We start from the raw sequence: 27,370 nt of genomic DNA, 5'->3' as shown, positions 1-27,370 counted from the left end.
ATAAGGTTGTGCACAGTGAGATACTCCAGGATAGCATCTCTAACAAATCCCTCAAATATTTTCCCCACCACAGAAGTTAGACTCACAGGTCTGTAGTTTCCAGGATCGCTATTTGATCCTTTTTTGTATATTGGTACCACATTTGCTATGCGCCAGTCCTGTGGAACATAACCAGTCCTCAATGAATCTTCAAATATTAAAAATAACGGTCCATCTAGTTCATGCAGAACCCGGGGGTGTATGCCACCTGGCCCCGATGATTTATCTATCTGTCCCTGCAGAGGTTGAGGGGCATCCTCCAGGTGGGGCCTTCATGGGGGACGAAGAGGAAAACAATTTTTTTTTTTACATTTTTGCAAACTATTCATGTACACAAAACAAACAGATTTTATAATCTGATTTTTTTTTTAGATCTGAAGTGTCCTAAATTAAAAATAAATAAATAATAATAAATATAATAAATAATAATAATTACAAACCCATTTATTGTAGTTGGAATGCTATTTCAATCCAACCACCCCCTGGTGCCTGTAAAAATCCTATATGATATATAAAATATAAATTTCTTATATTTCTAGAGATTTACATCTTATATGTATAGGCCTTATAAGCACTTAGGGCTACAAGCAGGGGTCATGACTGCAGATAGTATACAGAAAACTGCCTCATGTAACCAAAAAGCAAATCTCTTACCTTGATGGAGTTATCCCGCAGACCACTGATTATCTTCTCATCATCATACTGAAGACAATAAACTCCCTTACTGTTTTCTGAACGGCACTGAATTCTTTGCAAATTATGCCTTCCACACCTCCAGTTTGCTTCTATTGTCTAAAGTGAGAAAAATAATAGATAAACTGTAGTAGACTCCGAGGTTGGTAAAGACAACTGATCTCTTAACTGAATGGCACATCTCAAACATCAATGGTGCCTTTTACTGCACGGTATTTTAGATAGTGAGCACTGTGTGGGGAACTGCAGATCTTGTTACTATTTCATGCACCCAGCTGATTCATTGACTGGTGGAAGGTGGCGGATTTAAGCTGGGGTGTCTGCACTACACATGTTAAAAAAGGCATAGTGCATGGGATGAGGTTTATGGGCCCGTTATTGTTACCTGCTGATGACAGGTTCCCCTTTAAATATAATGTATTTCGTTTTTTTTTTTGTTTAGTAGCTGCCATAAAGAATAACAAAGTAAAAAAAAATTGAAAGAAAAAAACCTTTTAAAAGGAAAAACAACACAAAAACATCAGGAAATGCTCACGATTGTATACTATCATTTTTGAAAGTATGACCTTTCTTTCTCATACACATATACACACACGTACACATACACACACACACAGTACAAACATAAGGTACCTCAATATCTTCAATAATTTTGGGATAAAGTGATCGGTAAAAGGAATTCGGTGGGCCATCTGTAGGTCTGTTTTTAAATAGATATTGATCCCTGTAAAAGAATCAGAAAAGAGTTACAACAAATACCAAAGTAATATAAAAATCCCCATATCTAAGGATTTAGGAGTCAACACGCACCATCCTCTTCTTTCCGATAAACCTTTCCACAATGGATCGGTACGGACCATCCTCTCGATAAGTTTTTTCCACAGCATGCCTTCTGAAATCACTCTTTGCCATTCTTTACATACAAGTTCTGCTGCACACAGGGATCGCGCATCCAAATAGGACAGTATATTTTCTGCAATATGTTCCAAGCCCTGTTCTACAATATACAAAAAAAAAAAAAAAAAAAATCATCATTGTGATTACATTACATTTTACACACAAGAAAAGCTACAAGCTTGTAAAACTACTAAAGGGTGCATTCACAAGCGTTATGCCCGCCCGTCTTGTGCTGGAGAGGAGGTGGCCCCTCCTCCCGCCATAGAAAAAAGGGGCGCACGGCTGGACACTCACAGAAAGATAGAGCATGCTCTATCTAATTTGCAGCAGCATGTACGTCCCCGCAGACGGCCATGTCAATGAACCCCAAAATGAAACCTTTAAAACTTCTAGGCTTTATGTGACATTCTTGGCTAGTTCCAGCTCTGTAAAATGATTATTAAGTACCAAGACTCACTGATCTAATCATAAAGTATTGCACATAAACAAAATATAGGGCCAAAATCTTGGAAACAAATGTAAGATGGTTCCCACAGTCACGGTGCCTGGATCTATGAGCAAGTGTCCCTGGCTTATCAGGCTTCATTTTGATGTTATGTTTCCTTTAAAGCAAAATACAGCATGCTACACACTTTACATTCAAAACAAAATATACCTCATATAGGATTTTGTAAAATTTTCAGTTACCTTTGCAGGATGGCCCCTAACATTCTATAATCAATCTTAAACACACTACAGATGGAAGTCATAAATCCCTTCCCTGGTGTCCCTGGTTTATAATGCTTGATATTAATGGTAGATTTCCTTTAAAATTCTATGTTTTCCCATGTTTAATAGTTCAGCGATAAACCCACCTTTTGTAGCATAAACTGTGCGGGCTATTTCCAACAATGCACTAGTGGGCACACACCATAGCGTATTGAAATAGACTGGCGTGTATGAGCTAGGCCCAAACAAGAATATGAAATATAAATTGTATACCTTTATTCAGAACACCTAAAAACTAATAAAAACACGTGATAGAAGCATGTGATTTTACATCCTTTCATGTACGAGTTTACATACTGCAGTTCAACATAACATATAGAAAACCAAAATCAGTCACTAGATTGCAGGAGTCTTATCTGTAATTTACTGCACGCCACACACCATCTTTCAAAAGAGCAGTTAGAGCGAAAAAACATTACTACGATCCTGGGAGGCCCTTTCAAATACTGACATTATGAAGCTTTTGTTTGATATTTTTCCAAGTACCTGGTAATGCCGTAATGAAGTCTCGTTGTAACATAGGCTTCAAGTAAGAGTTAATATGTCCATGCTGGTAGTGACACATTCGTGAAATAAGATGTTCAACAAATTCAACCTGATCTGATTCAGACCACTGATCAAAATATTTTATACACACGTCCTTCTCTTTCTCATAATTTCCATCAGAAGTGCGCTTTCTGGATACAATCACCGATGAAGTCCCATTAGTTATCTGTAGGCAGAAAAAAAAATTCTATAAATAAGTGATGTTAATGATTAGGATGTAAATGATGTTAAATATAAAATATTGCCATTTACTATAACCATTATATACCTGGTTGGATCAAACATTTGTCCCCTCCACCCAACAGCTGTTAGAGGGTGCACACAGCATGGCCTTATTCCCTTGAACAGCACCAAGCAACAAACAGGCCATAGGACGAATGGATGTGGCTTTCAACTGGTGCTTATGTAGGATAGGTGTTAAATAAATCCCAGAAGTCCGTAAGTTTTTCATACTTTTGTGTATGGATCTAGGTTATGTTATGGTTTTGCTGAGCGAGCCGGCTTATGTGTGGAGATTGTGACACTTGGATGGTCCAGTTATGCACCACACTCATCGCTATTTTAAAGCAATACATCCTGAGCTGCCTGGAACTGCAGGAAAAGTGAGAAGGTTCGAACAGCGCCAGAACATCATCGGAGCTAATAATAATTATTATTATTATTTATATAGCCCAGCACAAAGTATGTCAAATTGGTCCCTGTCCACATGGGGACAGGTGGGAGGTCTCCGCGGGCCCGCAGTGTGGTGGTGGGAGGTGCCGGCGGGCCGCAGTGTGGTGGTGGGAGGTCCCGGCGGGCCGCAGTGTGGTGGTGGGAGGTCTCGGCGGGCCGCAGTGTGGTGGTGGGAGGTCTCGGCGGGCCGCAGTGTGGTGGTGGGAGGTCTCGGCGGGCCGCAGTGTGGTGGTGGGAGGTCTCGGCGGGCCGCCGAGACCTCCCACCACCACACTGCGGCCCGCCGAGACCTCCCACCGAGACCTCCCACACGTTGGCTCCAGTCTGGGCAATGCACGATGTAACATCACTATAACGGCCTCAATTTTCTATTTAAACACAGAAGATACTGACACATGATTATATGAATAGCATCTATCAACATTCTATACCACCATGAGTTATATACTTGTATTACTGAAAATTTCATACTCCTTCCCGGCTAAAAATACTCCTCAAAAATAACAAGAGGAGTAATATTACCCTTCTAGAAATATGTTAGTGCGACCTCTGATCCCATCCAATATGGCAGCATGCCTGCACTTATTGCCAGTTTTACCGTAGTAGTGGGTGCCTGCGATTCCTCTCCTTGCAGCTTTAACCCCTTAAGGACGCAGCCATTTTACAGCTTAAGGCTCAGCCCCATTTTTTGGATTCTGACCTGCGTCTCTTTATATGGTTATAACTTTTGAACACTGTTACTTATCAAAGTGATTCTGAGAATGTTTTTTCCCCACATGTTGTACTTCATTTTAGTGGTAAATGTTGGCTGATAAGTTTTGCGTTTATTTTCCAAAAAAAGAAAAAATGATGAATTTTTTGAAATTCAAAATCATTACATTTTCAGGTAGATAGATTTCCCACCTAAATAAGTTGCTGAATAACATTTCCCATGTGTCTACTTTAAATTTTCATAATTTTTGAAATGTCTGGATAATATATTTTGATGTCGCTCGGCTTACAAATCGAATATCGATTTTCCGTATTTTCAGAATTTACTCTTTTGCGGATAAATACAGTTTTGAATGAAATGTTACATATTTAGTATCAAAACCCCTGTATATAATAAACCCATTTTCAAATCTGCACCCCTCAAACTATCAGAAACAGCTTTTAGGAAGATTGTTAACCCCTTGAGATCTTCATAGTAATTGAATCAAAATGGAGGTGAAATTTAGATTGGTCAAATTGTTCCGGTTATATGCTCATTTAGCCCTAAAATTTACACATTTCCAAAAGATAAAAATAGAAAACCCACCATACAATTTGTTCTACAATTTCTCCCGAGTGCAGAGACCCCCCACATGTGGACGTTAATTGTTTTATGGGTACACAGCGAGGCGCAGAATGGAAGGAGGGACCTGCAGCTGCCAGGATTTTTGTTTCCTCTTTGGTCCCTTTTGTAGGCTATAAATTTTCGCTTTTTCCTTATTGGGGCCATGTGACGGCATTTTTTTTTTTGCGGGAGGAGATGCTTTTTCCAGTGTTACCATTTTGGGGTTGGTATCACCTATTGTTGAAAATTTAGGAACTCGTTTTTGAGGGTATGAGTAGAAAAGCATCAATTGTGTACTGGATTTTTGACTTTTTTTTTTTTTCGTGTTCACCGTTTAGCCTAATAATCATGTTATCTTTATTATATGGGACGATACGATTACGGGGATACCAGACTTGAATATATTTTCTTAGATTTTTTCCCACATTACGGTTTTATTTGACAAAGTTAGTAAAATGTATCATTTTTGCATTGCCGTCTTCCAAGTGGCATAACATTGTTACTTTTTTGACTTGGGAGCTGGTTGATGGCTTGTTTTTTGCGGGACATGCTGTACTTTGCAGCAGTATCATTATCGAGTACATATGTTTTTTTGATCACTTTTGATGGCATTTTTTGTAAGATTGAATAGGTAAAAATGTTAATTTTTGGTGGGTTTTCAATAGTTTTTTTTAACGGCGTTCATTGTACGGGTTCAATAATGATTTACTTGTATTCTACGGGTTGTTACGGACGCGGTGATACTATATATGTGGGGTTTTTGTTATGATTTAGACTTTTTTGGGGTTATATGTCTCTTTATATGTTATGGGGCTTATGGGCATTTTTATTGATTTATTACTTTATTTTTTATTGAACAACATTTTTTTTTTTACTTTTTTTTACAATCATCTGATTGCTTGTTCATGATAATACTCTGCAATAATCATGTATTGCAGGGTATTATCAGTGTTAGCCTATGCACTTGCATAGGCTGGCACTATGCCAGTAAGATGACGTCACAGACGCCATCTTACTGGCAGTGCCTGCAGGCAGTGCTGGGGACCAGATCGGACCCCAGCACTTCCAAAGCAACGATCGGCGTCCCCCGAAAACGGTTCAGGGGGGCTGATCGTGGGGGAAAGACCCCCAGAGGCATGTTAGATGCCGCGGTCGTGCTGACCGCGGCATTTAACGGGTTACACACCCGCGATCGGAGCCCACTCCGACTGCGGGTGTTACACTGGGGTGCCGGCTATTAGTTACAGCCGGCACCCCGTGTTTCCCGATGCCGGTTCGGCTCTGATCCCGAGCCGGCATAGGCGCCGTGGCGGATATATCCGCCACTGAGCGCTAAGTCACTGCGCTCCGTGGCGGATATATCCGCCACGGAGCGTGAAGGGGTTAAACAACATTGACAAAAAATCCCAGTTTTATAGGAAAGCTACCTCTTTTTAACACTGTAGAGGAGCTACAGAGACTTTTTAGGATTGTTCAGATATAAAGATACCAAACCATAAGATAAAAAACCCCACCGCAGCCATCATATCATTATGCCAAAAAGCATTTCAGTTCACCCGATATCCCACAGATTTCAACCTATGCACTGCAGAGTGAAAATTCAGATGTGAAAATCCACAGAAAAATAGTAAATTCTGCAGATTTATTCCCTTACCTTTCTGCTGGTGCCTACATATCTACTGAAAATCCATAGGTAAAAACCAAAGAATATTTACTGTAAATCCTTGCTGCACTTTATTAAACAATAAATAAAAATAGTAAAAAGTTCAAATCTCCCACTTTCCTTTAGAACTGCTATAAAAATGAAAAAAATCATTTGGTATCGCAACATCCCAAAACGCATGGTCCATCAAAATATAATTATTGAACTGATTTTTCAAGGAGGTGAACCTTGTAATGGAATATAGTGCCCAAATGTCCATAACGCCACTTTTTCGTCATTTTGCATAACAAAAAATGTAATAAAATGTGATTCAAAAAGGTTGTACAGTCCTCAAAATGGTAGCAATGAAAACACGACATCCCGCAAAGAAAAGGGACACATTACACTGCTCCGTACACCAAAGTATAAAAAAAGTTTATAAAACCTAGTCAAATAATACAGGAGACGTATTATTTGGAGTGCACAGCGAAATCTGTAAAAACTGAGCCCACAAGAAAATGGCACAAATACGGTAAGTTTTTTCCCCTCCAATTTCAGCGCATTTGGAATGTTTTTCCCCGCTTCCCAGTACAATCCTCATAGCTACGCACCGAAGATATCTGGTAAGAGGATCAAAGAGTTTACTGGAGCATGGAGTAGACGTGTCGTGTAGCCTCAGCTCCGGCTACTACACACCCAAGTAGCCTCTTTAGAAAATTAGCATATTAGGGAAATAAAAGTTATAAAAAGATTGCGGGGATATGAGGATTAGCCCTCATGTACAATAGAGGCACCAACCACCCGATCAACCTTAATAGGTAGATCCGTGGTGGTAGGTTTCCTTTAAGATATTCTGTATGAGCCCAAGTTGAGATTTGAAATTATTAAACATTGGTATCAAGGGTTTCCATAGTGGAATAACTCTTGTCAAGTTGTGTATAATATCACCAGACCTCAAAACAAAACGCTTCTACTGTTGGGCAGGTCCCTTTCTGAACACAGTTACCAAAACAGAATTTGTCATTGGAACAGCCAATTTGGAAGTCTGCTTATGACCATACCAGTGAATGAGCACCTTTCAGGTAGCAAGGGAAGAACTAATCAGTAACTTAGTCATAGAGGAGGCCAAATACTTCCATTGGGGATAACTCAGGTTCCAGTGCCATGCCCTCCTCCATGCACAACATATAGTTAATTTGTAAGGGTTAGTGAGACATGCATATAGTGTGGATATTTAATCTGCAACCACTGAAAAGCAACACATATTCCAAAATCTTCTACTTAAAAATAATAAAGTTTGGGTTGCCAAGCTAGCAGAAACCCCTAAGATGACTATAATGGAGTTCCTCAAAAGAAGAGTTGGTGAATCACAGAAGTAATTTAAGGACCGCAGGCTATCCCCCACCCAAAAGTCTCATATACAGTAGAATCCCTCATCAAACCATTTATATTCTGCAATACCCTCTGACTGACAGCACTATAGGCAAACCTTAGCTGGTGGAGATGCATACAACCCATTTAGAACAGTCATACTTGGGGACCCAAATCCCATACATGCAAGTACATAACAAAGAAATCAATAGAGGTTTTTTTGCAAATATAAGAACATACCCCTTCACCTATTATCCTTTGGGCTGGACAGTTAAATCACCCTTGAGTGCTGCTAATAAGACTTATGACAATCCATTTTCCCTCTACCTGATACACAACCACTGAAATGGATGCCAGTACACTGAGTGGCAGCTTCAACCTATGCTTAAGGCAGTGGTGCTACTTTGGTACAGTTGATGTGAGCTCACACATGGGAGTGATGCAGGGTTACTATACGTCATGGGTGGACAACCTGCGGCCTGGAGGCTGCATGCAGGACACAAATCCTTAGGTTATGGCCCCCGGAGCGCTGCCTGCAGGTCCCAGTGCAGCAGCAAGGCGGCAATTTCATTGTATATTTGCCACGTTTTGCAGCAAAAATTAAACATCACATGTGCATCAATCTGCAAAGTCCCACTGCATGAGTTACTGGAAGCTTCGGTTTCAGTCGGCCAATTCAAGGACATCAGTGGGAGGAGGATGGAGGACTAGACCTGAGGGAGGGGGGGTCTTGCTTTGTGTACGTTATTTATTCATTTATTTATACATGATACATTTTGTGAATATATGTATTTAAGATGTACTGTATGCACTGTGCCACTTTACTTAATGCCATGTTTTTATTACATGAACTGGTATTTCATTGGTATCATAAATGTCCAGCACTTGTCACTATCAGAAGTTATGCTGCCTATCATGTCGTTTCTTTATATCTCAGTATATACAAGTATTATTACATTTCACTGTTCATATGCTTTTTTGCACCTTATCATTCACTATGGTCCTGTGTATATAGGTTTTATATGTAGGCCACAAGATAAAATCCTTGAGCATATACTTGTCTTCTTCCCGTGCTGACATGTGGCCTCAGCTCCGCCTACTCCACGCCCCAGTAGCCGCGTACGGAAATTTACATAAATATTGAATAAAAGTTTGCTAAAGATTGCAGGGGCGTGAGGATTAGCCCTTAAAAGGGCTTATCCTCACGTCCTATAGGTCCACCTACCACCCGATCTACCTTTATTGCAATCCTTGCAATCTGCCACCTCGCAAAGGCTTCCGTCTCTTCTATGGGCCGCGGCCTTGCCAGGTCCCTGCGATGGCCGCAATCTCATTACTCTCTGCGCATGTGCGGCTTCTACTCAAGGACACGCTCGTACTATCACTTTATCTAGGGCCCATGTCTGACAGCCCGAGATCTTGCAATTTATTCATTATTCCACCTCTATCCTTGGGCACATGGCGTGACATCCTAGATCCTGGTATGAGCACATTTGTATTTAATTTACTTCTAATTTTGTCTTTCCCGTTATTGGTGGGCCTACATATATATTTCCCAACACCAGACACTCCCCTTGAGAAAGCTACTAGCGAAACACGTGTCAGGGTTGCACATTGCGTGCCTACTCATCTGGTATGGCAACTATGCTCTATGTCACTGATAAGAGTTTTTGCATGTTTTTAATGTTTTTACCTGCTGACTGCATTTTGGCCTAGGTTACTCTGTTCCATATCATTCAGTATGCTCTTTGGTGGTAATATAACTTTTGTATTGGTAGCACATTCACGGTTTTTAATATGTGTTCCCATTGCTTTGTTGCTATATTAATTTTGTAATAAATAAAATGTATGGTCTTCTACTAGTATATTGTGTGGTCTTATTAGTTTAAGTTTTTTTGGTGTATTGTGTAAGAAGGGAGTAGCAGACAGAGCAGGGCTACCAGAGTGAGGAGAGATGGGGGCAGTATTATAGTAGTTATAATCTCGTACATAGGGGACAGTATTACAGCAGTTATATTCCCGTACATAGGGGACAGTATTAAAGTAGTTATATTCCTGTACATAGGGGTCAGTATTATAGTAGTTATATTCCTGTACATAGGGGGCAGTATTATAGTAGTTATATTCCTGTACATAGGGGTCAGTATTATAGTAGTTATATTCCTGTACATAGGGGGCAGTATTATAGTAGTTATATTCTTTGTAGGGACAGTATTATAGTAGTTATATTCTTTGTAGGGGCAGTATAGTGGCATTTCAGTTCTCACCGATTCAGCAAAAAGGCTAGAATTGGCCCTGTGCTCAATAACTGGCTGGCTGCAGGCAGGGCACAGACCTGGGGTCTATGGGAGCCCCTGTGTGCAGCCAGTTTCCGTATGTTTCGGACTATAAGGCGCCCCATCAATAAGTGCCTGCTAAAACGTCTAGGTTCATATATAAGGTGCACCGGATTATAAGGCGCACCTGATTATAAGGATGAATGACCAGCAGGTGGCAGACCTGTGCACAGTTCAAGGCAGCTGTTGTCCATAAGTACGGTTCATATATAAGACTCACTGGACTATAAGGCGCAACTTTGATTTCTGAGAAAATCAAAGGATTTTTTGAGCGCCTTATAGTCCGAAAAATACGGTATTCACAATTATTGCATGTTGAATGGATTCAGGAATTTTCATCTTCATTATTATCGTCTTCTTTGTGTGCTGTATTGTAGTCTGGTCTGCTCTGGGGTCTGTTACTTATTGCAGAAATGCAGTATGCTGCAGTGGTTGTTTGTGTTTAGCACATCTAGGGTTTAGGATAATAGCGCAGACCCCTGAAGGGTAACGGTATGACAACATGACACTCGGCCCGAAAAAGGTTGTGCACCCCTGCTGTACATTCATTAGTGTTTCTATTCCACCAACATAATGGTTCAGGGGACTGGGCCACAAACACAAATATTGACAGAACGAAGTTTGCTCAAAGAAGCGAACAAGTACTCCATTAACCTCAAATTTTCTGCAATGCAAACTAGGTTTCAAGCTGGGATGAATAAATAAATAAGAAGAGTAATAAAATGTATGATGCAAACAACCTACCACCCCACACAGAATTATTAGAACAGTTAAACATTTGTAAAATACAAAAACTGAATAGCTCACAATGTTAGCACTTGCAGTATGAAAGGCCCCATGTCAGTCTAAGACACCATGCACACTGCTGTGTATGCATTGCAGGCTGAAATTAAGGAGGTATGTGCCATTGATTGTGGCCCATCTGACGTTGGCCAATGTCTGTAGGAAGCAGCTGACACAAAGAGGGGCAGGAAAAGAATCAAATCCTGTTTGTTGGTACATTGTTACCGGTATGGTGAATCACAGTGCATGCACTGTACCCCAACGAAGGCTATACTTCCACTGTTTGTACAGCTAGTTCACGGCCATAATGTCAATTCAACTAGGGTTCATCATAGACCTACTAATGTCATAGCCAAATAGTATATATCGCTTTCTGACACCTGTCTTAGTCTCGTCAATTCTATGTAAACATGGAAAATTAATACCCCAAAAAATACAATAGAAAACAAATCCTGTCCTTACCTGCCATAAGGTGTTCTTCTTAGGAGATTCATCTTCATTCTGATCATCCATAACAGAAGTTGTCTGTAGAAGAAAAATACATATGTTCAAATTTCACATTACAATATGCAAACAACATGGAAAACTGCATGCAAAATAAACAGAATGAATTCAATTTTACTACACATTTTTCACATACAACCTAACACTTCTAGCAGGAAGCCATTGCTAAAAAATGAACCATAAATTAACAATAGGAGGGAAGAGAACTATGGGGAAGATTTATCAATGAGTCACACACTAGACCAGTATTAAATGTGGCACAAGGCATTTTAGACAGTATTTTCTTCTGGAGCAGACAGCTTAATAAATCTCCCCAATGTACCATCATATCTTTCAGCAAAAGCATAATGCTAATAGCTACAACCAAAAGTAATGTGATATATATACACTAAGCTCTGTAAATTAATACAGAGGCAGAAAGAATGATATTTTAGAGGGATTTGTGCAAGCTGAAGGTATGGTCATGGAAATCATTGACGAGGTTTAATGTAGATAAATGTAAGTTTATGCTCTTGGGCCATGGAAACAAAAAGTGCAATTATGTTCAAAACAGTCAATTACTTTGTCACACCGAGCTCAAAAAGACTTGGGTAATAAGAACACAGTATATAAAGGACATAGTAGAACTGAAACAGGTGCAGAGGAGAGCAACCAAGATTATAAGTAATTTGTGTGGGGGTGGGGGGGTAGAATGACATTACTAAATTTTTCATCATTCAGTTTAGAATAATAATAATAATAAAAAAAAAAAAGACAGCTAAGGGAAAACCTCATTACAATGTACAAATCAGTGAACGGACAGTACAAGGATCTCTCCAAATATCTTTTTATACCTAGGCCTGTGACCAGGACAAGGGGGCATCCTCTACGATTTTACCATCAACAAAGACAAAGGTTCTTTACTGTAAGAGCAGTGAGACGGTGGGCCGCAGGAGGTTGTTATGGCAGACTCTATGTACATGTTTAAGAGAGGCCTGGATGACTTTCTGGAGAGCAAGAATATCACGCGTTATGGGGAAAAACATTTGTTGAATCTTATAGGTTGGATTTGATTAGCCTGCGACCGTTTTCCAACCTTATATAGTTTGACTAATGACCCCCTTAGGTTGTGATCCGTTTCTGTGGCAGCCATACACAGAAAACATTTCACCAGCATACAATGACCACATTACCCATCTATTGTGAAGCACCATATAAATCAGAATGTGATCTAGGCAGTTCCCTACCACACATGTAAGAAAATATAATACAGTAGCCGCACGTGGATGAGTCCTCTCACCTAACAAATCATCAACAAATTTTGAAGGTTATTCCCCGGTTTACCCCAAGATGCCACTGGCGAGTGTGACAGGGAGGTGGGGTATTACCAGATGGTACTTCAACCCCAGGAGCATGCACAAGACATAATGTAGCAAAATGTAACGCTAGCTTAGCCGACAGTTCATCATAAGTGCTTGATGTTAAACAAGAACTTAAAATATTAAAGAGAACACGTCAGGCAAAATTACCCCCCTAAACTAAATCTATTTTCATACACTGCCATTAGAGAGCATTGCCTCTATCCCTTCAATGTCCCTCTACATGCCTGTAAACCTAAGCAATGAGGTCCTAAAGCTGTATGCAAATGACCTGGGAGATGTCCAATGAGTCATTAGCATATTCAAAAGCTGTCCAGCTTATTCATGAGTGGGAGGCACAGCCTCCAATGCATGACTGACAGCCTGTATAATGGTGTGAGGCTGTGTAATGATGTGCTTCCTGGTGCTGGAGCCCCCTGCAGCCTGTGTGTGTATGTGAAAGATACAACAGCTCCAGGCAGCCATGTTATAGCAGAACATGTCAGGTACTTGTGTAGCTGATGTCTGTGTCTCTGTGTATTAGGAGGATGCAGCATGTCAGCAGATGCAACACACACTAGCAATGCTTTACTATACATTACTCACAAACATGAGCAGGGGGAGGAGAGGGGAGGGGTAACAGGGGTGTCATCACTGCCTCTGACCATGTGACAATCCTCATTTACATAATAAAGAAATTATGATTTTATAATAATGAATGTATGGGGTGGGATCCTTGTGAGCTGCTCCAACAGGTAGTAGTGACAGAAATAGTAACAGAGACCTGATGACAGGTGTCCTTTAATTTCTTTTCATAATGTCCATGAAAAATAGGATTTTTATAGCCAACACAGAGCAGAAAGAAATATAAAAGCAAAACTGCGAAGTTTGCGCTGGCACCTAGGTAATTGGGTTACCATTATTCACAATGACCACGGATTCTTGTTGTGAGAGAAATCAAACGGTTACAGTCCACATTCCCGATCTTTATCTCCCTCAAGGAATCAAGAGGCCCCCAACTAAGTTACATGCAAGTTTAATGCGATTTTCTGTGGCGAGGACACAAATCTCGGCATAGTCCCTCCCCCGTACACCTTAATTAGATGTACCACCTAATGATGTCAACCTCTTTATTTAGCATTTTCACGTAAGACGCAGGGTTGATTCAGGGCAATACTGCAAGTTTACTACTAATGCAGAGTATTGTATGTTATCTTGTGGGCTGCAGATGTAACTGTGTAGCCTTGGCCATAAGAAAGTAAGCTGCTGCATGGCTTTCAGAGGAACTTGAGAGCGGGAACATTTTCCCTTCCTAAATCATTTAGTTGGCATAAGAACATAAAGAACAAGACACAAGATTTCAAGTACAGCTTTTTGCTGCAAGACACCCCAAAAATTACTGCTACTACATTAAGTCAGATGATTTTTTTTTACAAGTTTTTTTTTTTAAGTAATTTGAATAACCCTATTTGCATAGGGAACATTTACATAGTTTCAAGTATACAGGTATAAAAACCTGCCTGCTAACCAGAACAGCACTACACATATCTACAGGTTGTGTTCAGTACTGCTGCTCAGTCCTGTAAACCTCAATGGAACCGAGTTGAAATTCCTGATAAACGCATACACACACAATTCCATATCAGATGCCAAAATGTCTAAACGCACGATCAACTACTCCTAAACAATTACAAAGCAAAAGCAAAAGGCAGTCTATTAGACAACCCCATTGGGCCACTGTAAGTAGTTAGGATTAGGATTTATCATTAGTAGCACAAGCTACAGAGAAACTATTAGGAAGATATTAAGCATCAGATCTCAGGAGACTAGAATAGAGAATAAATAAACCATTGGGAAGTCTTAGAATTAGTGTTCAAACTATTCTCATGCAAAAGCAATTCTTCAAAACATGCCACAAGTAACTAAAAAGACGAACATGCTCTACACATGTCACATTAACACACCAAGTTACATATCAAATAAAAATCATGCAAAATTATAGTTCAGGCCACCAAAACTGAAACAAAGTGATGGGTAGTAGTGCACAAGACAAAGCATACAGATAACAGTACAAGAAAGAAGAAAGGCACCTGGAGACATCTGACACTGGGCATGCTCTGCAGGCATCTCAGTGCGCACATGCTCTCTACCAGGTTGGAGCAGCCTAGCCACAAAGACCTTGGCACAGAACACTGCAGGGTGACAAAAAGGAAGGAGAAAAGAAGCCGTTAGATGCCACAAAAATTTTCAGGCAGGCAACTTATGAGTATATTAAATGTATGCAAGAATGGACGAGCAATGCATGCTTGTAGAGGCCTATGACACAAATATCATTCTTCATATCCATATAGATAGAATAAAACTGCATTTACAAGATCAGGTTTTTGCACACAGTTTTAAAAACCTAAAAAACTTACCTCTCTACTCTGCCCAAGTGCGATGTCTCCAGTCAACAGCAGTGTTTGTGCTGTGAAGTCACCGCTGCACCCCATCTACAGAGGAGGCGCAGTGGAGGAGAGCAGCATGTATTTTATAAAAAAAATTTTTTTTTTAAAGATAATTCTTTATGACCCTCTCTCTCACACTATGTTCCACAATTGGATCTGACTTTAAAGGGAACCTGTCATCACATTTTTCACTAATACAGCTAGTGGCAGGTTCCTATAGAGCCCTAGCTGATAATTATTCCCCCGAGATTCCCATCTATTCAACTTTATAGTTTTACCTGGTATCTAAGCATGTCTACAGCGAGTTGAGGTGGGCAAGGCCTCAGGCTGAATACAGCAGCTCCCATCCTCCATCGTATCTCTGTGCAGCTGCAATTTCATGTGACCAGGATGACATGCTCACAGGTCCTTTAGAGTTTTAGCATTAGAAAACTGTACAACAAGCACATATCACATGAAATCACAGAATATTGTATCACATGAAATCACAGCAGCCTGCATGGAGCGCAGAAGTCCATGGAGGCTGCTGCGATTGTTTTGAATGTGGTCAGATATGTACATGGGGTACAGTTTGGTAATTTTAAGTAGCTTAAGAAACTGTAATGATGATACCCTGGTCACATGACATTAGGACTCGGCCCTTAACTCGCTCCAAAGATGAATAGATTCCAAACAAGATTATAAAACTCTGATTTTGTAGGGATCTGGGGGGGGGGGGGCACTGTTTTTAGCTAAAAGAAGGGTGTTAGAACATTACAAGGGCGCTATAGAAACCTGCCACTAATTGTATTTGTGAAAAATGTGACAGGTTCCATTTAAATACTGTGTGCAAAAACCTGCAAAGTAAAACCTAACAATATACTAACATTTTTGCCATTTTCACATGGCAATATTCCGCTCTGTATTTTGTGTTATATTTGTTAAAGAGCTGGTGCCGTTTTGGGAAGAAGGCAGCCATGTTTTTCTAAATCTGGACAATCGGATAACACTGAAAGGTGGCATGAGGCTATTTACACACATCAATGTTCCGGTCAGCAAGCCAAAAATTCTAAGGCCGGCGGCACACGTGGCGTTTTGAACCCGTTTTTGGACCGTTTTTAAGCAGTCCTTTTTCTGAACATGCACCCGTTTGATAGATGCCTTTCTGAAAACGCATCCGCTTTCTGACCGTTTTCCAATTCCTCATTAAGATAATTGGAAAACTGTCAAAAACTGATGTTTTTAAAATGCACACAGCTTTTTAACTGTTCAATATGCCATGTGTGCCGCAGGCCTAAGGCTGTATTTACACAAATGCATGTAAGGCCGCAAGCTTGCGGCCGTACTTACGTTCCCCATAGACCGCAATGGGCTCATGAAGAGATACAGTGCACACACGTGGCACTGACCACTCTGTACACAGGGAAGAGATAGGACGTCTGTATACTGTGCATCTCTATGAAATGGGGGGGGAAAGGTCTCCACCTCCTCTCCAGTGCTCCGGGCGGACACACGTTCGTGTAAATGCAGCCTTAATCAGAATAAAAAGAAAACTTTTACAGGCAGTCCCCTACTTAAAGACACCCGACTTACAGACAACCCATAGTTACAGACAGACCTCTCTGACCTCTGGTGAAGCTTTCTGAATGCTTTACTATAGTCCCAGATTGCAATAATCAGCTGTAAGGTGTCTGTAATGAAGCTTTATTGATAATCATTGGTCCCTTTACAGCAAAAAATGTTTAAACTCCAATTGTCACTGGGGCAAAAAAATTTTTGTCTGGATCTACTATTATAAAATATACAGTTCCGACTTACATACAAATTCAACTTAAGAACTGCCTGTAATGGTAAACGCAGTATGTATAATGGACCGACTTTCTAACCTTTGTTATTGGGATACTATAAAAAAAAATCATACCTCCTTTCCAGCTTTTGACAACTTGTGCGTCCTATGAACGTGGCATACACATAATTTGTCTCAGGTCTTTTTTGCAAAGGCTTTTATAACAGTTTTTACATCCGTAATGAGCGATTCTATGCTACAATTGGGCAATGAGGCTGCAGAACTGATATTTGAATAAAAGTTAGAGTCTACAGGCAAATATGAGACTGTTTACAGTATTTACATAGTCATAATTTTTGTGGAAGTCACTGTCATTTTTCGCTGTAGAAAATGCTTTTCCTGGCTTTTTTTCCCAAAGAATTTTGAAAAACTCCGAAACTAACTACAAAATAAGAACCCCCCTTAAAATGGGTTATACAGGTTCTAAAAAATTTTTAAAAAATCAGTTATGGAAATGTGATACCAAAACATTGCCTGTTCAAACCCCAACCACTCTTACATCACCACTCTGTTCCTTACTAATGATCTTAAGCCAGTTTCAGCCAAACATGTAAAACAGTGAGTTACGATGCAGTCATTTCTTGAACAGCCAGAACCTTACTAAACCAGTCAGGCAAAGTAATATTCCAGCAAATCCAATTTCAACGTAGAAATTACGTTTTCATTCCTACCAATTTGTGATATATGGGAACTTTGATTTAACTTTGTGTGTCCAGGAGGGATACAGAAGACCATAAAACTGTTTTGGGGGGTTTTTTACTTACAATTGTGTAGTTTTATAGTCATCAACGATCAGCATAAAAATACTAAAACAAATGTACAATGAATGTATCCATGGACTAAGGTTTCATTCACACATCCATATATAGGGGCCATGAGCTAGCCAAAAAGAAATAAGGGCAGCTAGCTCACAGCTGTTGTAGATGTGCATTATGCACGGACACTGTTTGGTAAGCACACTCTGCATCTTGTCCGAGATGCATGGCCATGCCTTCCCAGATTTCCAGTGTATCGCAATGCTCCCTATGAAAGGGGGGTGATTTAGGAGCACTCACCCCTCCTCCCTCCATAGAGCTTGTGGCTCACGGCTCCTGTTTATTGTTGTTTATCATGTCAGTGAGAATGGAGCCTTATACTGGCAGGTAGAGGCATCCTATTTACCTCCTCAGTATACACCTTTTTTACAAACCGCTTCCTGCTTTGAGAGTAGTATACATTCAGAGGAGGCCATAATAGCCTACAGAAGAACAGATGCAAATGTATGGCAACCACCTAAAGCCTCCACCAAGTGTATGCTCTTAGGGTTTCCCCAGTAATTTGGATTATCATTGAACCTTCCTTCCAGAATCCCCTTGAAAAGGAAGAATCACTCCAATGAAAATCCAGCCCTGTCCACACCTCTTGCTCCTACTCCAGTAATCCAGGAAGTGTTACTTTACAACAGCGATAAACGCAGCACATCCTGGGTGAGCAAGAGGTGGCTTTGAGTCATTTAACCCGTTTGGCAAACACCGTGATGGGTGTGCACAAAGATGGCATTGAGTACCACGTACTATAGGTACCACTGACCTAAGGGTTCTGACTGCACAAACAATATACTGTTTTACATCTCGTTTCTAAGGGACAACATGACTACATTTATGAGAAATTATCTTCACACAGGAACATTTTTTTTATTAACATCCAATTGAAGAAATGTTTACATAAGGTAAATGAATTTAATTAAATGTAAATGCCCAGATGGGAATACCCCTTTAAGTTTTATTGTACAGATCATTACAGACACAGTGATACCAAATATTTGAGGGTATTAGTGATATAAATACAATAGTATAAAGTTAATATGTGGAAAACTTTTGTTTGTATTTTCTTATCCAACAGCAGTTTTGCAAACTGCCTTCAAACACACTAGTTGGCTCCAGGGGGATCTAATGGGCATTTGCATCTTTCATTAGACTGTAGGAGCACTGCATTAGAGGAAAGCCCCTTTCATCGCACAGACATGCTTAGCCACAACACATACGCACTTAACAACCACAATAGAAGATATCTCAGACATGTTACATTAAGGACCCCTTAAGGACGCAGCCTTTTTTAGCTCCTCACCTTCAAAAACTTTTAAATTTTTCCAGAGCAGAGTTATGCGAGGGACCATTTTCTGAGTAACAAATTTTACTTCTCAGTGATGTTATTTATTATTCCATGCCATGTACAGGGAAGCTGAATAAAAATTCTAAATGTGGTGAAATCGGTGAAAAAAACACATTAGCGTCACTTTCTTGGGGGCTCAGTTTTAACAACTTTCACCGTGTGCTCCAAATGGTACATCTACTTTCTTATATGGTACAGTACAATCACGGTTATTTTATGTTATGTAAAATGGTGTAAAAGTTGTGTTTCGAATATTTGGCCGCCGGCAATAACCATTTTTATATTTTGATTGTTTTTTTTACTGTTTATCTAGTTTTATATCAGTTCTAGGGAAAGGGGGAGATTTGAATTTTTGACATTTTCTGGGGTACTTTACCCCTAGATGGTCTGATCATTCCTACCATATACTGCAATGCTACACAGGATTCAGTACACTGAGCCACTGGCCCCATTTAACAAATCCTTAGAAACCATGCAGCTTCGGGGAGCGGCAATCTCAACCATCAGTGCCTATGTCCCGCCTTCTTTTAAATGCCACCAGCGTCTTTACCAGCGACAATCAAGGAGCCGACCACGAGTGTTAAGAGTTTGTTGCAGTATGCAGCAAACCCCATGTAAGTATGAAAGGGGTTCATCCCGTCTGTGAACAGCAAATGCCTGTTGTGTTCCCATTGGCTTTGCTTGTAACATGAAGGTACTGCTAAATGTTCTGACACAAGGGTGCGGTTACATGCTGCCCTTGTGCTGCGATTCCAAGCAGCATCATAAAGAACCAGTGTGTATCTACCAGTGTACCAGTTACTACATAAGAGGACGGTCTGTGTGGTAGCAATGTCTGTCAATTGCTATGGGGTTCTATAAACTATAAACAGGGGTGCATAGTTTTTAATTTATTAGTTTTCTTTATTCCATGATGCAACATTTTAGTGAACAATCCATCTTTTTCAAGCATGCTATATGTAAACCAAGAAATGATAAGTGCACTCCAAAAAAAAATTGGAGGATTTATTTTGCGTTCCGAGCTTGTCTGGGTCGCTTGTTTACATGCAGACTTTGAACGGCGTTATTTCTATCCACTTTTTCCTTTTTTTTTGGAGTGCTGTTATCTCTTGGTTATTATTTTTGGAGGACCTCTTGATTGGCCGTGAATAGCAGGCACTTGCAATTTTTTTTTCAATTTGCTATTGGAGTCTTCTCATTGTGCAGCTTGAATTATTATACACACACACATACACATTACAGAAGCTCAGAGGAAACATACTGTAGTTTAGAAATGGCTAGACATGCCTACAGCAGATTATTATTGGTACCAGGGCTCTTGCGGCTGGTGACAATAGCATAGCACATAGCCATTGACTGGCTGCAGCGATTGCTTGCCTCGTAACAACTGAAGGGACCGGCAGAGCGCATCACATTTGCTGGCATTTTCTACAGTTTAGATAGAAAGTCATTAAAAGGTTAATTTTTTTTTTCCTCTATTCATAATTAAGTAACCAAGAAGAATTTTGAAGGCAGTTATCTAATTGGTCTGTGCTTGATACAATTAAAAATAAATAAAGCATTAATAATTCACTGTGATCTGTAAGCAAGTCTGAATTCCCACAGATGAAGGGTGTGAATTAGTAACACTATTACTAGGGAACAACTTAAAGATGACCTGACAAAACGATTTTACCATAGATATCTGCCATGTGATGCCCATGTTATGTGCCAGATTTATACAAAAAAAAAGTCCATTATGGCCTTCTGAAGTTACTTGTAATAAGGACATCTTTGTAGTACGTTCACATTATGGATTTGCTTTAATTTTTTCAGCATCTAAAGAAAAATTGGCTTTAAAGGAAATCTAAAAGCAAAATCAAGCAAGGTAATCCATGGACACTTACTCATAGATCCATGCACTGTGCCTGTTATTTGTAATTCCTTTAATATAATACTTATTACTTACCATGCCGGAAGACTGTTTTGCTGCATCACGTGACTATCTTGCTCATGCTTAAATATTCTGCCCTATGTCCTGCAGGCCAGGCTACGACTAAGAACCTAAGGGTTTGAAACGCGTCAGTTTTTTTTTTTTTTTTTGTACTATGGACTGTGGTCTATTGATGTTTTTATATTACTATTTTTTTCTAATAAAGTGAATTTTTAAATATAAAATCTTTTGGGCATGCTGTTGGGAGCTGAACAAACTTTGCAGTTTTTTTCTCCGTGATTAGTGGTGCCCCAGCCCAGGTGTCCACGCATCAACGCACCATCATTCCCCCTATGGGGTGAGCTGAAACGGAAAAACTCTTTTTTCTTCTATTTGTTATTCCTGGTCACCTTCCTTCTAAAAATCAACTTTCAACGGAAATCAACCACTTACAACCAAAACTTACAAAGTGCGAGTTGTCCGGCGCTCTGGGCTGCTAATTATGCACACCCTCCCTCTCTCAAGCTGGAGATGTGCTCCGGTTGGCCAATTATAAATTTGTTTTGAACAGCGACGAAGAGCAGTGGAGGTGAGTATTTGTAGGTGTACCGTGTTACAGCCAGTCTGTGGATTTGCAGCATAGAAGGTAGGTGGCCATGAATAACAAATAAGATTACCAGTGTCGCAGATCTGGATCTATGAGTAAGTGCTCTGGTTTATAAAGCTTGAATTTGATGGTCGATTTCCAAAATTGCCTGCAACTCTACAATGAAGAGGGACAGAGAAGGTTTAAAGCTGCATATATGTCACATGACAATACAAACTCCTACATCATAGCAACATATTTTGAAGTAAAATTGTAATCAACTAGTTTGTAAGCAGATTTTGCTCTACAAAGTATATAGTCGGCAGCGACGTAAAGAGGACGATTTAGTTGAATGCAGATGGGATTTCTTAATAATTCCCGATTCATGTCCGGTATGGGACAACTGAAGCAGATTTTCTGTGGCTAAACTGCAATATTTCTGGCCTATGTGGATGTACAAAAAAATGCCCACACAGTTACATAGTTGGCACTGAAACATATATTAAAAAACTAAAATAAACACCAAATAAATACCTAAAGGAAAACTACAATCAAAATCCATTATGATAAACCAGGGACACTTACCCACAGATCCAGGCACCATGACTGTGAGAATCTTCTATTTGTTATTTAAGGCCTCATTTCTTCTAAAATCAATTTAAAAATTTTAAATTATAATAAGCCTGAAGGGCTCTGGTTGCATTTTCAGAGTCCCTCAATGCTGTAGCTTCATAGGCTGTTATAACGATCAGAGAAGGTCGGGAGAGCAGGGGGAGGGCTATAATTGTAGTGGGGTTTGTGACATTTTCATATATGGCTGCTGAAGTATGACAATGTTTCTGACGTCTCCAATGCACCAACATGACTTTTAAAAACTCTTACTTCAAAGAAGCAAAGTTTTGTGAATCTGCATCACTTGGTTAATGCCCTCTGAGCCCTCAAGGCTCATTTGCATAAATGTTTTAATTTTTTTAAAAGAAGGAACAAGGCTATGGATAACAAAGATTAGCACAGTCACGGCCCCTTTATCAGTAGGCCTCATGCTCATTCTGCAAACAGCTTTAACACCCATGTCTCAAATTCCACTAATTTCCAACTAGAAAACACTACTCTTTTGCTCCTCCACATTTATCAACACGATGATAAATTTTGGTGTAGTATAAGACTGTTGGTTTCAGTTGGTCTACACCGTGTAACAGAATTTTTTGGTGCACAGGTGAATTTCTCTTGGTCACAAGACGCTACGCCCCTCAGTCAGAAGAGTGACAAAAGGTCTAAAACCTTGATAAATGTGGCACACAACAGTTTACAGTTTTTTGCTGCAAATTCGACAGAATCATGTTAGCCATATTTTTCACAACCCCATAGACCTCTATGAGAGTGCAGAGTTGCAAACCAAAGAATAGGACCTTCTCGGAGTTTCTTTTCCTCAGGATAACTAGGACAATGTGCCGAGGTATCCGCAGCTGTGTATGAGCCCATAGAAATACATGGAGCCGTGAGCTAGCCACACAAACCTCAGCCGTAACACCTGAGGAAACAACGATTGTGTGCATGAGGCCTAAAATGTCCATGGTTTATCAAGCTAGATTTCCTTTAAAGAGGTATTCCCAGAATATGAACATCTGATACAAAAACCCATTATATATAAATGAATAGAACAAAACTCAATGTCATTTGTCACAGAATGGGGTTTAAATGGTTTGATTTTATAATTCACAACAATTTATGTGTCTAGAAAGAAGGTGGCCAAAATGTCCGCCACTGGAAAATACAAGTCCCATGATCCTTTAGTTCTCAGTAATTTCTCCTCCCTCATTTCCTCTGCTCCAGTGATGATGTAACAGACTTTCTTGCTCAGTTACCATAGTAATGATGTGTAACTGCCATCACTGCACATTTCCGGCCATACTGCATGCACTGCAACCAACAGACTACAGCCAAATGTAGTTATGATCACATGACCTGCCCAGGCAGATGGAGGACATGTGATGTGGACATGTGACCAGCGGCATCTTCTGTCCAGTGTCTGCTCCACGCGGAGGAAATTACCGGACTGATTAAAGGGCCAGTAACATTTTAATTCTCCATTACAGGGTATGTCACCAGCATTTTTCTGCTAAAGGGAGCAACATTTTAAATAATGAATTACAAATTAGCTTATATTTTAAGGACTCACTTATATATGAATTATTCCCATTCCTGGAATACCCCTTTAAGCATAACATAATGGCATAAGTCTACATCATAAAGGGGATTTGGTACATGAACACTGTGGTCAAATAATGGCTTCAAAACCACTGGTATCACTGCCACAAGCCAATATCAGAGTCACATGCCAAAAGGTCAGATCACTGCTGACAGCTGGAAGACAAAGCCCAGCAGGGAACTAACAAAATGTTAGCTTTGTGTTAATGGTAGAGTGAAAAGGACAGTACATGTACAGTTTCATCTTCTATTCACAGTTCTTCTAGAGTTGGACAACACCCTCAAGTGCTATTACCCTTCTAACATTCAATCCCACATGACAGTTCTAGAGCCCATTCACAATCCCGGCACATGCCGTGTATTTGCTGTACAAACTCAGCAGCATCGCAGTGTAGTGGATAGGATTGCAATTACATTTACAGCTTCTGAAGGCTACACAAAACCTCTGCGCACTCCGTAAGTTTTTCATATGCAGTTTTAAGTTCCCAAACCAGGAGTGGAATGAAGAAAGAGATAAAATGTTCTCTGCCATTATCTACACATTTTTGGCTTTGAAAACATGCGCTTGCGTCGCGTTCATAACGTGCCACTAGCGCATTGGGGCGATCGCATATGCATTTCCCGGGAAACGCATGCAATTGATAACCCGATGACATGCGGTTCCCTGGAAACACATATGTGATCTAGCATCACGTTAGGAACACAACGCTAGCGGAACGTGTGAACTCGCCCTGAATGCTGAACACCTGGATTAGTGCAAGATGCTAACGCAGGCCACCCACCGCCATTTATTAATAGTCGTCAGCCTATATCCTGCATAAAGGCCATAAGTAGTTATTCCTGGAAAACCCTTTAGGGAAAAATCTTTTGACACCGGGGACTGACAGCCGTCATATGTGTAGATGGGCACATCATGGTTGGACAAGGCATAACAGCATCTGGCCCGGGCTCAGAAGAGTTGTCACTACTAGCTTCCATCATTGCATTCACAAAGCCTGCCCCCTTCTTGGTCACTGCCAATGCACATAGAGAAGGGCTCCAGCTTTAAGATGAGGTCTGCCAGCTCTAATAGTACACATCTTAGACAGATTATAGCAACCTATGAATAAGCCCTCAAACTAAAATTTGAGTACTATCTGTTAATTCAAGAGATAGCACGTACACATTTATTTCTAAGAGCTCTTTCACATGGCGGTTACAATGGTGACACAGCTGTCATCAGGGCGCTGGATTTGCACATATATTCCTAGGTCATGTGACCTTTCAAGGGTTCAGGACAAGCGAGTGACAATTTGCCAGTCTCATTTTTTTTTTTTTGGCAGTTTTGTAAAACTGGACCATATTCACTGACGTATAGCTCAGTGAATGACGTCACAGACCTTCACACTTTGATTTAGAGAAAAATTTGTATCATTAAATGTGCGCCGGACCACAAGGTGCAGCTTACCTTATACAACACGTACAATAATCTTCGCAGTGTGCCTGCACATGACTACCTAGTGGTTACTGACCTAGGACAGTATCTATACCAAGTTACATGCACTTTCTTAATTCACATACTCATTTTAACTATAGAATTCTAAAAATGTTTCAATAATTATTCGGTAATTGACCGAATGAAAACCCTGATCACTGCTGCGGACATTAGAAAACGTTACCGCACCTCAATTTACAGACCACGTATGGTTAGGGATACAAGAGTTGGAATTGATGCAAACTATCCACAGAAGATTATTTGCACCTCAAGGATTAATTCCCCTCGTACTAATCCTGAAGTAATAATTAAAACCAGTTTTCGGTGGAAATGTATTTGTATAAATCAAATCCAATGTGATGTATAGTAATGTGGGCGAGCCGTGGGCACTGCCAGGGTGTTTAACCACCCATCATCTCTGCGGCCGCTTTCAGGTTTACGTCTGAATAATACTGTATTATGCAGAGGATTTTATGACCCTGATGGGCAGGTTAGTAAAAGGGAAATGGACACAAATAACATTTTTACGTGGGTACAGATGATTGTATACAGGTCACCGCCAAGGCCAGTGACCTACACAGACAAGGAGTGGCTAAAGCACTGGCGGCCATTGATGGCACAGGCGGGCGCTCAGATTTTACGTATTTACACCATTGGCAGCATACAGGAATATTTTCATTATAGTAAAACAATTCCTTACACTGTGAATGGGGGCAGGAAGCATCTTCAGGGTAACTACCCCCCCCCCCCCCCTCCTCAGGCTGATGCGTTTCCTATCAACACTAGAAATATCAGTCGTGTTTTTATTGTTATGGATAAAACGTAGCTGGTTCCTAAAAGCAGGAAAACGAATCGGACTCTAAACACACTATGGCGGCTTCTGCATCCACGGAAGAAAACATAGCAAATCGCCGGCTACAAACGCAAGTGTCGTCACTAGCCGCCATCCATTGTGGATGCTATGCGGCAGTCTCGGCAGAGGAGAGCGGCCCCTCCTCTAGGAGTATGGCTCCTCAGCCTGGGCCTGGAGGATGGAGCCAGCCCGTCCTCACCCCCACAGGCTGCTCCGGGGCACCGCACCAGGCGCCGGAGACATGACGGTCATTAGACAGGGAGAGAGGCGGAAACTGTCTGCTTCCTAGGAGGGAGAGGAGCCGGAGCACAGGGCGAACCGCTGGGATGGTAGTACACAGCGGCACAGAGCGGGCCCGGTACCCCGGTGTGTGTGCGGCGGCATCGCGGCCTCTACTTACCATCAACTCAATGGTTTTATCCTCTATCACTGAGTCAGGCTCCATGATCTCAAACACCGAAGCTGATAGTCTCCCCTTCCCCCCACCCCGAGAAACGCAGCAAAAGCAGGCGGAAGCACGACGCACAGACGTAATGACGTGAGCGTCACGTGATCGTAAATAGCAAAGCGGGACGGAGCGGGTCTGGTTGCTAGGGGGTTGTGGCAGAGTGCAATGGATACGGGAAGCTTATGTCCCCGCTGAACTGGTTATATCACTGCTGAGGGAAAGTGTGGTAGATGACTGTGGAGCAGGAACTACACACATAAGAGAATCATAGAGCCGTAAAGCAGAGGAATGTATAGTAATAGCAGAGGGACTTGTTAATAACCCAGGACACTAGAGCTAATCACAGTATCATTATACGATCGCAGGAGATAAGGGTGAAGACAACTTTTCAACCAACTTTTGGACTAGAGAAAAAGTCCCTCCCATTTTTTGCCTAGATAACGCCCACTGTCCAGCCCATCGCCTCACTCACAAGCATAGTATAATATCAATATCTGTTGCACCTGTACAACATCCTCCCTCATATTGTGGCCTCCTGTCCTCCATCCTCCCTCGTATTGTGG

The 27,370-nt window shown here is 40.7% G+C and overlaps 1 protein-coding gene across 2 annotated transcripts in view; it reads right to left on the bottom strand.

The window, feature by feature from the left end:
- The window catches only part of FBXW11 (F-box and WD repeat domain containing 11), a 52,914-nt gene extending 25,998 nt beyond the window's left edge, over positions 1-26,916 (bottom strand). The window contains exons 1-7 of one of the 2 annotated variants that reach the window (XM_072145770.1): positions 26,760-26,914; positions 14,994-15,095; positions 11,525-11,587; positions 2,884-3,109; positions 1,543-1,729; positions 1,366-1,456; positions 694-831 (exon numbers count right to left, since the gene is read on the bottom strand). In XM_072145770.1, coding sequence (XP_072001871.1) covers positions 694-831; positions 1,366-1,456; positions 1,543-1,729; positions 2,884-3,109; positions 11,525-11,587; positions 14,994-15,095; positions 26,760-26,804 — 852 coding nt within the window. In that variant the 5' untranslated portion in view covers positions 26,805-26,914. Of the gene's footprint in view, positions 1-693; positions 832-1,365; positions 1,457-1,542; positions 1,730-2,883; positions 3,110-11,524; positions 11,588-14,993; positions 15,096-26,759 lie in introns of both variants that reach the window. The other variant, XM_072145771.1, reaches the window with a different exon arrangement.
- Between the last annotated feature and the right edge of the window lie 454 nt (positions 26,917-27,370).

This window comes from Engystomops pustulosus, chromosome 4 (genome assembly GCF_040894005.1).
Source record: "Engystomops pustulosus chromosome 4, aEngPut4.maternal, whole genome shotgun sequence".
NCBI lineage: Eukaryota > Metazoa > Chordata > Amphibia > Anura > Leptodactylidae > Engystomops > Engystomops pustulosus.
Note: the sequence above shows the minus strand (reverse complement) of the source record. Positions and strands in the feature narration are given on the sequence as shown.